The sequence below is a fragment of the Haematobia irritans genome, chromosome 3 (genome assembly GCF_050003625.1).
Source record: "Haematobia irritans isolate KBUSLIRL chromosome 3, ASM5000362v1, whole genome shotgun sequence".
NCBI lineage: Eukaryota > Metazoa > Arthropoda > Insecta > Diptera > Muscidae > Haematobia > Haematobia irritans.
The window spans coordinates 71259825-71274826 of NC_134399.1; the positions used below are offsets into that span (position 1 = coordinate 71259825).

The 15002-nt window shown below is 33.2% G+C and overlaps 1 protein-coding gene across 2 annotated transcripts in view; it reads right to left on the reverse strand.

Moving 5' to 3' along the window:
• Window positions 1–15002, reverse strand: part of SK (small conductance calcium-activated potassium channel) — a 966885-nt gene that overhangs the window by 189746 nt on the left and 762137 nt on the right. For both annotated transcript variants that reach the window (XM_075300451.1, XM_075300452.1), the window contains one exon: window positions 2743–3059. In XM_075300451.1, coding sequence (XP_075156566.1) covers window positions 2743–3059 — 317 coding nt within the window. The remainder of the gene's footprint in view (window positions 1–2742; window positions 3060–15002) is intronic.

Below are 15002 nucleotides of genomic sequence, written 5' to 3' on the forward strand. Positions count from 1 at the left end.
GAGACCCCATACATATATATTGGAGCTATGTATAAATTTTATTCGATTTTTATACCCTCCACCATAGGATGGGGGTATATTAACTTTGTCATTCCGTTTGTAACACATCGAAATATTGCTCTAAACCCCATAAAGTATATATATATTTTGGGTCGTGGTGAAATTCTGAGTCGATCTGAGCATGTCCGTCCGTCTGTTGAAATCACGCCAACATTCGAACGAAACAAGCTATCGACTTGAAACTTGGCACAAGTAGTTGTTATTGATGTAGGTCGGATGGTATTGCAAATGGGCCATATCGGTCCACTTTTACGTATAGCCCCCATATAAACGGACCCGCAGATTTGGCTTGCGGAGCCTCTTGGAGGAGCAAAATTCATCTGATCCGGTTGAAATGTGGTACATGGTGTTAGTATATGGTCTCTCACAACCATGCAAAAATTGGTCCAAATCGGTCTATAATTATATATAGCCCCCATATAAACCGATCCCCAGATTTGGCTTGCGGAGGCTCTTGGAAGACCAAAATTCATCTGATTGAGTTGATATTTAGTACGTGGTGTAATATATGGCCTCAAGGACCCATGCAAAAATTGGTCGAAATCGGTCCATAATTATATATAGCCCCCATATAAACCGATACCCAGATATGACCTCCACAGCCTCTTGGAAGAGCAAAATTCATCCGATTTGATTGAAATTTGGTACGTGATGTTAGTATATGGTATCCAGAAACCATGCAGGAGTTGGATCATATCAGTCCATAATTATATATAGCCCCATATAAACTCATCCCGAGATTTGGTTTTAGAGCCTCTTGGATAAGCAAAATTCATCCGATCTGGTGGAAATTTGGTACGTGGTGGTAGTATATGTATGATATTTAACACCCATGCCAAAAGTGGTCCATATCAGTCCATAATCATATATAGCCCCCATATAAACCGATCCCGAGATTTGGTTTTGGAGCCTCTTGGAGGAGCAAATTACATCCGAGTCAGTTGAAATTTGGTACATTGTGCTAGTATATGACCGTTAACAACTATGCCTAACTAGGTCCATATCGGTCTATAGTTATATATAGCCTTCAGATAAATCGATCCCCAATCACACAAACATTGGTCCATATAAAGTTCATAATTGTATATAGCCCCCATATAAGCGACGTCCATATTTCAATTCTTGCTCTCTACGTACCGTGCAAAAGTCCATATCGATTCGTAATTATTTGTAGACTTATCCATACATAACTTTTTTGTCTAATATATACCACATATGGACTAACTCACAATTTAGAAAACGATGTTAAGAAGTTTTAAGATACCACAACCAAAGTAATTCGATTGTGGATAACAGTCTTTCGTAGAAGTTTCTTCGCAATCCATGATGGAGGATACATAAGATTCGGCCTGGCCGAACTTACGGCCGTATATACTTGTTCTATATTCAATTCAATAGCGTTTGTGCCAAAAAACCACCGTGTGCCAAATTTGATCAAAATCTGTTTATAAATGCGACCGAAATCCAACGAACACCAAATACATGGACGGACAGACGGATCGATAGGTATATATTTTATGGAGTCTAAAATCAATCTTTCTGGTAGGCTCATTTTTTTGCCAAAAGGACATTCTTTAACTAGCGTCATACATTCACGGTATCTGTTTATCAAACCTCATTTTCGAGAAGCTAAAATCCAATGACCATAAACCGCATTAATAATTGAATATGTAGAGGCTTCTCGGCTTCTCCTGGGTTTACAAGCCCCAAATGCAATTTTTATGCCAACGGAGAGGAAATCATCGCAAAATATGATCTTGGCGGTGCTTGAGTTCTGGTGGACAATTGAATATGTAGTTATATTGTCAGCTGAAATTTTTGGTAAGTTAAAACGATGATTTTGGTTTATGCATCGATGTGCCATTGCACTTTTTGAAACTTTCATGGCTTTAGTCCAAACTATACGTAGATGCAATACATATTCAGCTCACGAGCAAGTTTTCTACCACATCAGTGTGGATTTCGATCAAATCTGGCCTTCAGTTGTCGGCTCAATTCTGGTATTGTTGCCGTTTTTCCTCAATTTTTGGAACGCGATGCAACACTGTCAGTATCACAGTAATGAGCAATGACATGAGAAGCAAAAGGATGTATTCAAATTTAAATGCTGGATGACTCTAACGATAGCCATTTGTGATTTTCCAGCAAAATGAAGCATGAATCTCTTCACAAATAACTTTATTTCTGAATACAATAAATCAAACTGCTTTTGTAAGCTTATAAAAAATAAAATCAACTGTCACTGGAATAAAACTATCAGCAGTCGGATGAGCCGTTTATATTTTGGTTCATATCTCGTCCTCGCTTACAAATTAGCTTGCGGTAATGCTACAGAGAAGTACATTTCTTTAAGAACATCTTCCTGAGAAAGTAAAGAAGGTTTCCATTTAAGTGTAATTGGTTACCAGTTTTGGCCTAATTACTTGAAAGATTACTAGGTAATGAGAGTTTTTAGAAGAATTTATCCAGTCCTATTAGATAAATCCCTCTATATAGTTTTCGTCCCCATTTCAAAAACAATTAAATACCAAACTTCGTAGAAAGCAGCCCAATATTTCTGAGAACATTTTCACACATATCATGATCTAATTTTGTGGTTTTGCGTAAATGCCCAAATGACATTTTTTAAGGCTTAATGTAATCTAAAGTTAGGGTTTAGGATGTCTGAATTTAGTCACTTACCTTGTATTGAAATTTATCCTATTGAGAGCACCTATGCTCCGTGATGAGGCATCCGTAAATAGTTTTGAATGTAAAAGCATTACACGACATATTAAATATAAACGAAGGAACATGGGTAATGATAAAGCTACGTCATACGGCACCATCTCTGTGCCCATTGTTTTATTTTTATTCGCCAATTTTGTTGTCCATTGAAAATAATATTCGCCAGGAATTGGATGTATAGCACATATAAAAAGTTCTAAACCTATTTGACTAATTCGTTGCCATGTCATAGCGATTCTCCAATCATCGGCACAGTTATCTATCATAAATAACTGTTGGCAGGAGTAGTGGTCATTGACATCACCATCATTATCATCATCACCATCACAATGGTCATTGACAGATGTGAAAGACATGGGGGCAAGACAGCATCGTATTTAATCATCATCATTCATTTATTTGGCGAAAATGACAGGTACAAGAATGTGATTTGTTGTAGATGCAGGAGATTAACATTGCCCATACGACATCATGATAAGTCCAGAGGTTTTGCACATACCAAAATACGTGGGAAAATCGGTAATAAACACACGAAAGAAAATACAAAAAAAAAAAAACAGTATGAGAAAAAGAGAAAAAGAAAGGAAAGTTATTATTAACAAACTAATTGGAAATTTATTGATTTATTAATACATATTTGGGCATTATCTTAGTCTACAAGGTTTTGCTAACATGGTGAACTAAAACACGCACACATACAAATATATATATAGATAAATTATCAGATAAACAGAAATATACATCAATATTTGTTGTGTATGTATGTATATATGTATTTGTACCAGCAGACAAACAGAGAGAAAGAGAAAATTGAGAAAATTACTGCTAGAGTAAAAATATACAATTAAACTTAACAAACACTAGTGATAAAGAGAACAAGAGATAGAGAGAGATGCAGCAAGACCAAGAGAGAACACTTAATTTATACAATACTCAAGTGTCACGATAGTTATATGTGTGAGCATGTGAGTCTACTTCTTGTAATAGGGGGTATTGTGAATTGTTGATATTGTGTCTTAGTAGTAACCAGTGAGTAGACCCCCCCCCCCCCAAATATCATTGTTGCACGTGTCTTATGTTCTTATTATTGTTGCTGTTGTTGTGGATATTTTGTAAAGGACACTTGTCTTGTTAAGATAGCTGGTAAAAATATATTTGTATGTGTGTGTGTGTGTCCGTGTTCAGTTAGCCACCTAACTTAGTAATGGGTGAGAACAAGTGTTAGTACTGTTAGTTGTTGTTGTTGTTATTGTTTACTTGCTTGGTTACTGACTGTCTTTAGTTGCTGCAATATGTGTTCAATAAAAGCGAAAACAGAGTCAATGGACATTATTGGCTTAAAGCTGATTTAAGATACTTTAACGATATATATATATATATATATATATATATATATATATATATATACAACGACACAATCATACACATATACACACACTCTATAGAGGAGGACACACCAACACATATATACACAGTGTATACGCTCAACAAATAGATACAACGAGAGTACTCAAGAAGAAATTAATTTTGGACATGTGCTGATAACTTCTTAAGATTCAGGAATTTATGGCATAAGATGATTTTGGGAATTTTTCTAAAGTTTATTAGAAAAGGAAATTAGTTGTCACAGGGAAAGTAATTGGTCAAACAAAATGATATTTTTCTTAAAGAAATATTAATAGCTTCGAGAGTAGCATGGTAAGAGGTGTATATAAAGTTTATAATTCCATCAAGATAGCTTTCAAATAGACCGAGTCAGGAAGACATTAAGTAGAGATATGAGTTGAAGACTTCTGAAGATTCAGGAATTTTGTGATATAAGATGAAAGAATTTTTCTCAAGTGGATTGGAAAAGGAAATTAGTTGTCACAGAATAACTAAGTGGTTAAATAAAACTATACATTTCATATAGAAATATTAATAGTCGCAGAAGTACCATAGTAAGAAGTGTATATTAAGTTAATAATTTCATTTTCGAAGCATAGAATATCTACATAGCTTTGAGAGTACTGGAACATTTAGTAATAATTTCTTAAGGAATGTACGACATAGGATGAATGAATTTCTAACGATTATCGGAAAAGGAAATAAGTTGTTACAGGGTAACTAATCAAATAAAAAGATATTCCATATAGAGATATTAATAGTCTCTAAAACACAATATTAGGATAGGTTAGGTATAGTGGCAGCCCGGGCTCACTTAGACTACTCAGTCAATTGTGGTAACACAGTGGTGAACTTCTCTATTATCACTGAGCGTTTGCCCGATTCCATATTAAGCTCAATGATAAGGGACATCCTTTTTATAGTCGAGTCTAAACGATGTTCTACATTGCAGTGAAACCACTTAGAGAAGCTTGGAAACAATGAAAAATTTCACCAGCATTAATGAGGTGGGATAATTCAAACTCACGACCCTGTGTCTAAAGCACAATAGTAAGATTTGTTTCTCATTCCATTTGAAGTGCATAAAATTCCGATATACCTTTCATATAGACCGAGCTTGAAATATATCTGTTTGAGCATTTATCTATAAGTTTTATTCTAATTGTGAGATATTTCAATATTAAAACCGTATTTAAAGGCATACACAAAAATTCCAACTTTTATTTAAATTGTTCAGTACAATAACATTTTAAGATCACACAAAAATCAGCGATGTTTAAGATAATACATAGATCATAATACATACAATCATATGCAGTCGTAAACTCGACCGGGCCAAATCTTAAACCCCCACCATCTGGAATCAAATATAATAGTTTCTTCTGAAAGTTCTTCATCGTAGCGGGTTACTACATCAGATTATGGATTTATAAGAACCATGTTTGTTTGAATTTTAGAGTAATCTCTAACAACGCGCAGAATTTTGCCAGAAAATTATGAAATCTAAATTCCGTAGATTTTTATTTCCATTATACGAATGAGTACGAGAAATAAATTCTGCAGTGCGTTTCCTATCCCTTCAGGAGGTGAAATCAGGAGATCGGTCTATATGCAGGCTTTACCAAAAAATAAGGAAGATAGGAAACTATAACAACCAAATATGCATATAACACACAAAAAATATTACTAAAACTTTTCCAATTAAATGTTTAATTGAATTCTACAAAAATTTAATTGATTCAACAAATGTTTTAATTGAAGCAAAACTCAATCTCAGAAATTACTGGTATCAATTAAATTTTTCATGGAATCAATTTATTTTTTAATTGGCGTTGGTTGTTGATACTATCATGTATGTGATCGAAGAAATTTCAATTAAAACTTAATTGGAACAATTAATTTCGTGATTGAAGACAAAAAAAAATATTTTTTCAGTGTATACATTAAACTTATAACAATAATTATTTCTGTAAAATATTATCGACGATGTCATAGTGTCATACCATTGATCACTCAGTATGATGCACTACAAAGTGTAGCATCGAATCTACAGATCTGTCCTTTAAATAAGCATATTGACAGTTCGATAACCTCCCGTTCAGTTTATTACTTATGTGATTATCCAATATTCTTTCTCGCGTTTTTAGCAAGAAAGACGCACTATTCTACCTGCCTTCGGGATGAAAATCACCGTGACTCTTTGCCAAGTCTTTGGTATATACACCTGCTCCAAAAAAGCTGCGAATAACACCATATAAAAGTCACAAAGGAGATCGAAGGACTCCTGTAGCATACAAGAGTAAATTCGGTCCAACCCTGAAGAGATACGTTTTCCAGAGTATCTCGCACTCTAGAAAACGTGCTCCCAATAACAAGTTTATTGTTTTCTCATGCGATTCGGTTCAGCTGCCATCTGTCCTCGTGCTGTATCCTTTATATTAGAGAGTTCCTCTATGATACAACTAAAGTCATTCCTTCTGGCCTTTCCTTTTTATACTCCTATACGCAGTCTCTATATTAATTCCATAACTGCTCTGTGTCTTTTTTTCTAGTCGCATTATACAATTTCCTCTATTTCTTCTTAAAGTTCATGAGATCCTTGTTTCACCATGGTGTAATGGTTAGCCCGTATTGCATACACAAGGTCGTGGGTTTGATTCCTGCTTCGACCGAACACCATAAAGTTTTTCAGCGGTGGATTATCCCACCTCAGTAATGCTGGTGATATTTCAAAGCTTCTCTAAGTAGTTTAACTGCAATGTTCCTTCTCGGAACGCCGTTCGGTTTCGGCTATAAAACGGAGGTCCCTTATCATTGAGCTTAATATGGAATCGTGCAGCACTCAATGATAAAAGAGAAGTTCACCTCTGTGGTATCACAATGGATTGAATAGTCTAAGTGAGCCTGATACATCGGGCTGCCACCTAACCTAACCTTCTTCCACCATTCCTTGTGCTTGTTATTTCATGTCCGGCTGCTCGGACACGATTTAACGAAGGAGCAGGACAGCCAGCACCACAATGTCGGTGCATCCTTAAGAAACCCACAAATCGATCCAGTTTGTCCTTCTTCGATTCCTAGACTATTCTACATAGATCCCCCCCCTTTCCACCTTAAATTACATGCGTGCGTATGGTCCGAGAAAATAATCTCGTTAGACACTTTCCAGTCAGAGGCTCTAATCCTCCTTGTGAAATTGTTGAACGTCAAATCTAGTACTTCCTTCGGTGTATGGGTTTCGAAAGTGTTATCTTTTCCCCTGTAGTGAACCACTATTTGATTTTCTAGAGAATATTCCATAGGCTCCACCCTCTCGCATTCGTGCCAGTACTAGTCCATAGTTCATGATGAGCGTTAGCATTACAACCAATAACAGGTTAGGTTAGGTTAGGTTAGGTTAGGTGGCAGCCCGATGTATCAGGCTCACTTAGACTATTCAGTCCATTGTAATACCACATTGGTGAACTTATCTCTTATCACTGAGTGCTGCCCGATTCCCTGTTAAGCTCAATGACAAGAGACCTCCTTTTTATAGCCGAGTCCGAAAGGCGTTCCACATTGCAGTGAAACCACTTAGAGAAGCTTTGAAACCCTGAGAAATTTCACCAGGATTACTGAGGTGGGATAATCCACCGCTGAAAAACTTTTTGGTGTACAACCAACAATGAAATCCTTATTTTTTCTCTCTGCAGTATTTAACCATTTCCCTTAAAATGCAGCGTGGTGGCATGATGTCATCGTTATGTGAAAAATTCGCTTATGATAAGAACTAGTTCGAGTTCAAATATAAAATAAGTGCAGTTTGATCCATACCACAAAATTGATTTAAGAAGAAACACTGTATACCCTTTTTTGACGAAGATACATAATCTTCATCATATAGTCACTTGGTCTTTCTCTTGGTCGTCCAAGGTTCCTGCACCATGGCGAAGGCTATTTTAAGCCTAAGTAAATGGAGGATAAGATTAGTTGAAGCCAACTCACAATGATGCAGATTAACTTGAATCACTTTCAGCATCAGTTACTGGCTGGACCCGTCGTTAATCTTTCCTTCACATTCTTGCAATGGGGTTGCTAAGACCAGCACTTAAACTGTGGTCGTTCGCATCTAGCCTCCCTATAGTCTCTGTGTTTACAGCCATAAGCATACTTCTTCACGCGTCGGTTGGTGGACGCGGGAAGAAGTATACCTCACGGGTATGCTACGGTATTCACCAGGGTGAAGAAGGATTGAAAAAAGGACTATAGTACTGCAGTTTCCATCCCTGATCGAATGAATTGAATTCCATCGAATAGATGTTTGTTAAATATCTGACTAGAAAATCATTAGTTATACTTATTCTTCGATTTAATTAAAAAAATGCAACGTTATCGAAATAAACGTACAATAGTCAAATGTGCTACATCGTTCAATGCCACAAACGAAACCAAAAAAAGTATTGATTCAATTTGACATCTAACATTGGCCGGATCCCTTACACAAACCAAACGAAACCACATAAACTTTTACTTAAGTTTCCCTTTGTTCTTTTGATCATGTATGGATGCATCTACACAAACCACCTAACACAATTTTAGTTGTTAGGTACTTGTAGCAAATGTTACCAAAGTACATACATACAAAGTACAGAGAACATATATCGTTGTTATATCTAACAATTTTTGCATGTTCTTATGTAGAAAATTACTTGGATAAATTTAATAAAATTTTATAAAGTAACATACGTTGTGTTGCCAACTCTAGCAATTACCATAAGGGGATACGAAATGCATTTGTGAATTGTTCTTAGTTGTTGAATATTAGATGTGCAGGTGTAACAACTGCCACCTAATTCAGTTGATTTCAAACAGTGAATTCTCATGAGCACTTATAAATTTAATGTTTTTTGCTGTTATCGCAATCAATTCTCGAGTCCAAGTAATCCCTTTCATACCCTCCACCATTGGATGAGGGTATATTAACTTTGTCATTCCGTTTGTAACACATCGTAGTAAAATTTTGGCTCGGCCCAGCGATGTTCGTCCGTCTGTTCAAAGGCCACCAGATTTGGCTTTCGGAGACTCATGGAGGAGTAAATTTCATAGATCATAATAAAATTAGGTACTTCGTGTTAGTAAAGGGTGGTTAAATTGTAAGGGCCGATGTTGAATGTGAACCACACCTAAACGGCAAGTTTTTTTTCCGAATTTTATTTGACATTTCTCTATTTCAGACTTACTCAATTTGAACCATGGAGAGATACACAATTCAACAACGTGTTAAATGGTTCCAAGAAATGGCAACAGTGGATGAATTTTCGAAGAAAATCATCTTCAGTGATGAGGCACATTTTCACTTCAGTGGATTCGTCAATAAACAGAATTGCCGCATTTGGGCGAATGAGAATCCAAGAGCGATTGTCGAAAAAACAATGCACCCACAAAGAGTGACTGTTTGGTGCGGTTTATGGGCTGGCGGCATCATCGGGCCGTGTTATCTCACGTAATGGCGATGTCAATTGGCCGCCAAGATCATTGATTTGACACCGTTGGACTTTTTTCTTTGGGGTTATTTGAAAGAAAAGGTGCACGTCGATAAGCCATAAGGATGAGATAATTCGGCACATTAACGGCATAGAACCCCCATTATGCCTCAGCGTCATCGAAAATTTGGACCATCGGATGAAGGTGTGCCACCGAGGTCGCGGCGCCGATTTGGCCGATATTTTGTTCCATACATAATTGAGTAATACCAATATACCATAATAAAATAAAATTACATTCATTTCCTAAATAGTTTGTGTTTTATTCAAAATCTACTTCGGCCCTTGAAATTTTAGCCACCCTTTATATCCCCTATGTCTATATCGGTTCATAATTATATATATAGCCCATATATAAACCGACCCCGAGAATTTGATTTCTAGAGCCTCGTTTCATTTTATGAAGACTAATTTCAAACGGATCGCATAAAAATGTATTCTTTAATTACAGTGCGAAAATGGGTTCATATCGGACTCCTCAGGGAGATATAGAAATAAAACTTTGACAACATTTTTAATAGAAATAAAATGTTGACACAATTTTCTATAGAAATAAAATTATGACAAAATATTTTATAGAAATAAAATTATGACATAATATTTTATAGAAATAAAATTTTTACAAAATTTTTTTATAGAAATAAAATTTTTATACAATTTGCTATAAAATAAAATTTTGACAAACTTTCTATAGAAATAAAATTTTGACAAAATTTTCTATAGAAATAAAATGTTGACAAAATTTTCTATAGAAATAAAATGTTGACAAAATTTTCTATAGAAATAAAATTTTGACAAAATTTTCTATAGAAATAAAATTTTGAAAAAATGTTCTATAGAAATAAAATTATTACAAAATTTTCTATAGAAATAAAATTTTGACAAAATTTTCTATAGAAATAAAATTTTTACAAAATTTTCTATAGAAATAAAATTTTGACAAAATTTTCGATAGAAATAAAATTTTGAAAAAATGTTCTATAGAAATAAAATTTTTACAAAATTTTCTATAGAAATAAAATTTTGTAAAATTTGTTATAGAAATAAAGTTTTGACAAAATTTTCTATAGAAATAAAATTTTGAAAAAATGTTCAATAGAAATAAAATTTTTACAAAATTTTCTATAGAAATAATTTGACAAAATTTGCTATAGAAATAAAGTTTTGACAAAATTTTCTATAGAAATAAAATGTTGACTAATTTTTTTTATAGAAATAAAATTTTGACAAAATTTTCTATAGAAATAAAATTTTGGCAAATTTTTCTATAGAAATAAAATGTTTAAAAATATATCTGTAGAAATAAAATTGGGACAACATTTTCTATAGAAATAAAGTTTTGACAAAATTTTCTATAGAAATAAAATGTTGACGAAATTATCTATAGAAATAAAATTTTGACAAAATATTTAGTAGAAATAAAATTTTGACAAAATTTTTAATAGAAATAAAATGTTGACAAAATTTTCTATAGAAATAAAATATTTTAAATAAATAAAATTTTGACAAAATTTCTATAGAAATAAAATTTTGATCAAATTTTCTATAGAAATAAAATTTAGACAAAAGTTTCTACACAAATAAAATTTTGAAAAAATTTTCTATAGAAATAAAATGTTGACTAAGTTTTTTTATAGAAATAAAATCTTGACAAAATTTTCTATAGAAATATAATTTTGACAAATTTTTCTATAGAAATAAAGTTTTGACAAAATTTTATATAGAAATAAAATGTTGACAAAATTATCTATAGAAATAAAATTTTGACAAAATTTTTCTATAGAAATGAAATTTTGACAAATATGACTGTAGAAGTAAAATTGGGATAAAATTTTCTATAGAAATACAATTTTATCAAAATTTTCTGTAAAATAATATTTTGCAAAATTTTCTATAGAAATGGGAGCCACCGTGGTGCAATGGTTACCATGCCCGCCTTGCATACACAAGGTCGTGGGTTCGATTCCTGCTTCGACCGAACACCAAAAAGTTTTTTAGCGGTGGATTGTCCCACCTCAGTAATGCTGGTGACATTTCTGAGGGTTTCAAAGCTTCTCTAAGTGGTTTCACTGCAATGTGGAACGCCGTTCGGACTCGGCTATAAAAAGGAGGTCCCTTGTCATTGAGCTAAACATGGAATCGGGCAGCACTCAGTGATAAGAGAGAACTACACCAATGTTCACAATGGACTGAATAGTCTAATTGAGCCTGATATATCGGAGCAACATTTTGACAATATTTTCAATAGAAATAAAATTTTGACAAAATTTTCTATAGAAATAAAATTTTCTATAAAATAAAATTTTTACCAAATTTTCTTTAAAATAAAAATTTGAGCAAATTATCTATAAAATAAAATTATGACAAAATTCTCCATGAAAAAAAAAATACAAAATTTTCTATAGAAATAAAATTTTGCCAAAATTTTCTAAAGAAATAGAATTTTGACAAAAATTTCTGTGGAATAAATTTTTGACAAAATTTTCTATAGAAATAAAATGTTGACAAAATTTTCTATTCAACTCGAAAACGGCCATCGACTGCCGCAAATCTCTCAATGAGATGGCTGAGCAATACAATATTCACCTAATATGGGTGCCTGGCCATAGGAACATACCTGGGAACTGCGAAGCGGATGAGTTGGCAAGGCTAGGGACTACCTTACATATTCCAGGGGAACTAGAATTTGTTGGTATGTCCCTGGCTACCTGCAAGCTCATGCTGCGTGAGAAGGCTGTTATGATGGCAAATGTTCGATGGGAGAATTGCAAGAGTTGTAACGACACCAAGCAAATATGGCCCCATTTCAACTTAAACTGCACACTAGATATGCTAATGTTCTCGAGACGTCAGATATCACTCCTGATATCTGCTATAACGGGTCGCTGCCTGATAGGCGATTTTGCAAAAACTATTGGCGCGAAGTATAATGACTATTGTATGAGCTGTCATGATGCGGAGGAAAAAGAATCAATTAAACACCTCTTGTGTGAATGTCCTGCATTTTGTGTAAAGCGCAAGCAACTTTTAGGAGTATATAGCTTCAGATTACTGGCGGATCTGGAAAACGTTAACTTAAGCAGTCTGCTAATGTTTTTGGAACAATCTGGTTGGTTCAACAAAGAAAAATAATCAAGAAGGTTCAGCGGTTAAAACTAGAAGTGCCCATATGTAATGGGTACTTTTAGTTAATGTGGTATCACAATGGACTGAATAGTCTAAGTGAGCCTGAATCTTAATCGGGCTGCCACTTTAACCCAACCTAACCTAACCAAAATTTTCTATAGAAATAAAATGTTGACAAAATTTTCTATAGAAATAAAATTTTAACAAAATTTTTCTATAGAAATAAAATGTTGACAAGTATTTCTGTAGAAATAAAATTGGGACAAAATTATCTACAGAAATGCAATTTTAGCAAAATGTTCTGTAAAATAATATTTTGCAAAACTTTCTATAGAAATGAAATGTTTACAAAATTTTCTATAGAAGCAACATTTTGACAATATTTTCAATAGAAATAAAATTTTGACAAAATTTTCTATAGAAATAGAAATTTCCATAAAATAAAATTTTTACCAAATTTGCTAAAAAATAAAAATTTGTGAAAATTATCTATAAAATAAAATTATGACAAAATTCTCCATGGAAAAAAAATGTACAAAATTTTCTATAGAAATAAAATTTTGCCAAAATTTTCTAAAGAAATAGAATTTTGACAAAATTTTTCTATAGAAATAAAATGTTGACAAAATTTTCTATAGAAATAAAATTTTGACAATTTCCACTTGTGGTTTTTCTAGCCAAATATTAAGCAATGTCACATTCACACGTGAATTCCATCACGGATAACTTTATATCGGAGTACAGAAAATTAAAACGATTTTGTAAGCTTGTAAATAAATCTGTCGATTTAGAATATCGACTGTTTTGAAATGAAGTTTGTTGTTAACAATTAATATCATTGGAACATTATTTAATTGTGATTAAAAATTTAATTTTCTTATTTGATTGAATTCGTTTTTGATGTCAACTAACCTTTTGGTAATATGTCTATATGTCTGTTAGAATTGGCATTAGGTGTTTGCCTTTACAAGTCCTCTTTTATGTGCGAATTTTTGAATTTTGAATGCATTTTTTAATAGATCTTTCAAATAATTCAGCAGAACGAGCTAAAGTATCCTTCTGGATTTAGTTATTTGTCTATGCATTGACTCAGACTAAAAAAGTTGCCCTTTTTAACTATCAACCTCACTTAACGAAGTAACACAAAATGAAAGTCTTGAAGTTGAGGTTAAACTAAAAGAAATTCCAATTTGCATGTCAGCTTATAAGCTGTAGTGTCTTTCGTAATATGTCATTAAATTTAGAGACGTGAAGTAATTCGAGTCAGAGATACTGGTAGGTAGGGTTGAAATTCTGATGCACTTTTCAAATTAGATTTTTCCTTTGTGGTAGAAGTTTTTTTTTTGTTCTTTTATGGAAATCGTAACAGAGGTCACTTGGTAAGAGACTATAAAATTGCGGTTGGAATGAAGATAGCAAACTCATGACAGCATTTTGGAGTTGTTCTCCAAGGTATTGTATGACCTTCATCTATCATTGTTAGTAATTGCTGTGCCATATATAATTGAGAGAGAACATTTTTTGACATTCAATTAAAAAATGTAATTAAATTCAAATTGAAGACAGTAACAGATAACCAAATAAAGTTTTTATTTTTTTCTCGAAATTCTCTAATTGTTTGAGAATATTTTGCAATTTTCATAAGCTCGTGTTAGCAATCCATTTGGTATTTCGTTTGTCCGTCGCAATGTTAATTGAGGTTTACATCCTTTTCCACTAAAATTGTAGGCAATTATTATTCAAGGTTTCTGGTCGAGGAGTAATTCGTTTTCTGTGCTTCCAGTAAATTTGAGTTCATTGTAATGCATTCATGACAAGGCTAAAGTTTGCTAAGTGGTATCAAGTTTACGTTTTACAGCATAACATGCAAGACACTTGCTTATTGTGCCATATGTTATGAGGGCAATGATGCAAGAAGTGAGGATGCTAGGATAATATTTCGAGAGATAGCAAAATGAATAGGAAATTTCGTTTTGCTTTTCGTACAGAAGCAAAAATATTTAATGTTGAAATTTTGTTTTTTCTGACAATGTATGTTGCATTTGCTTGAATCGTGTTAGAATATAACTCGATATATATATGTCTGTTGTAATTTGTGAGGTCCTTACAGCCATAATTTTAATGAAATGATATAATAATGAACGTAGTCCATTTTTTTACTTTCTACACAGAAAAAAATAT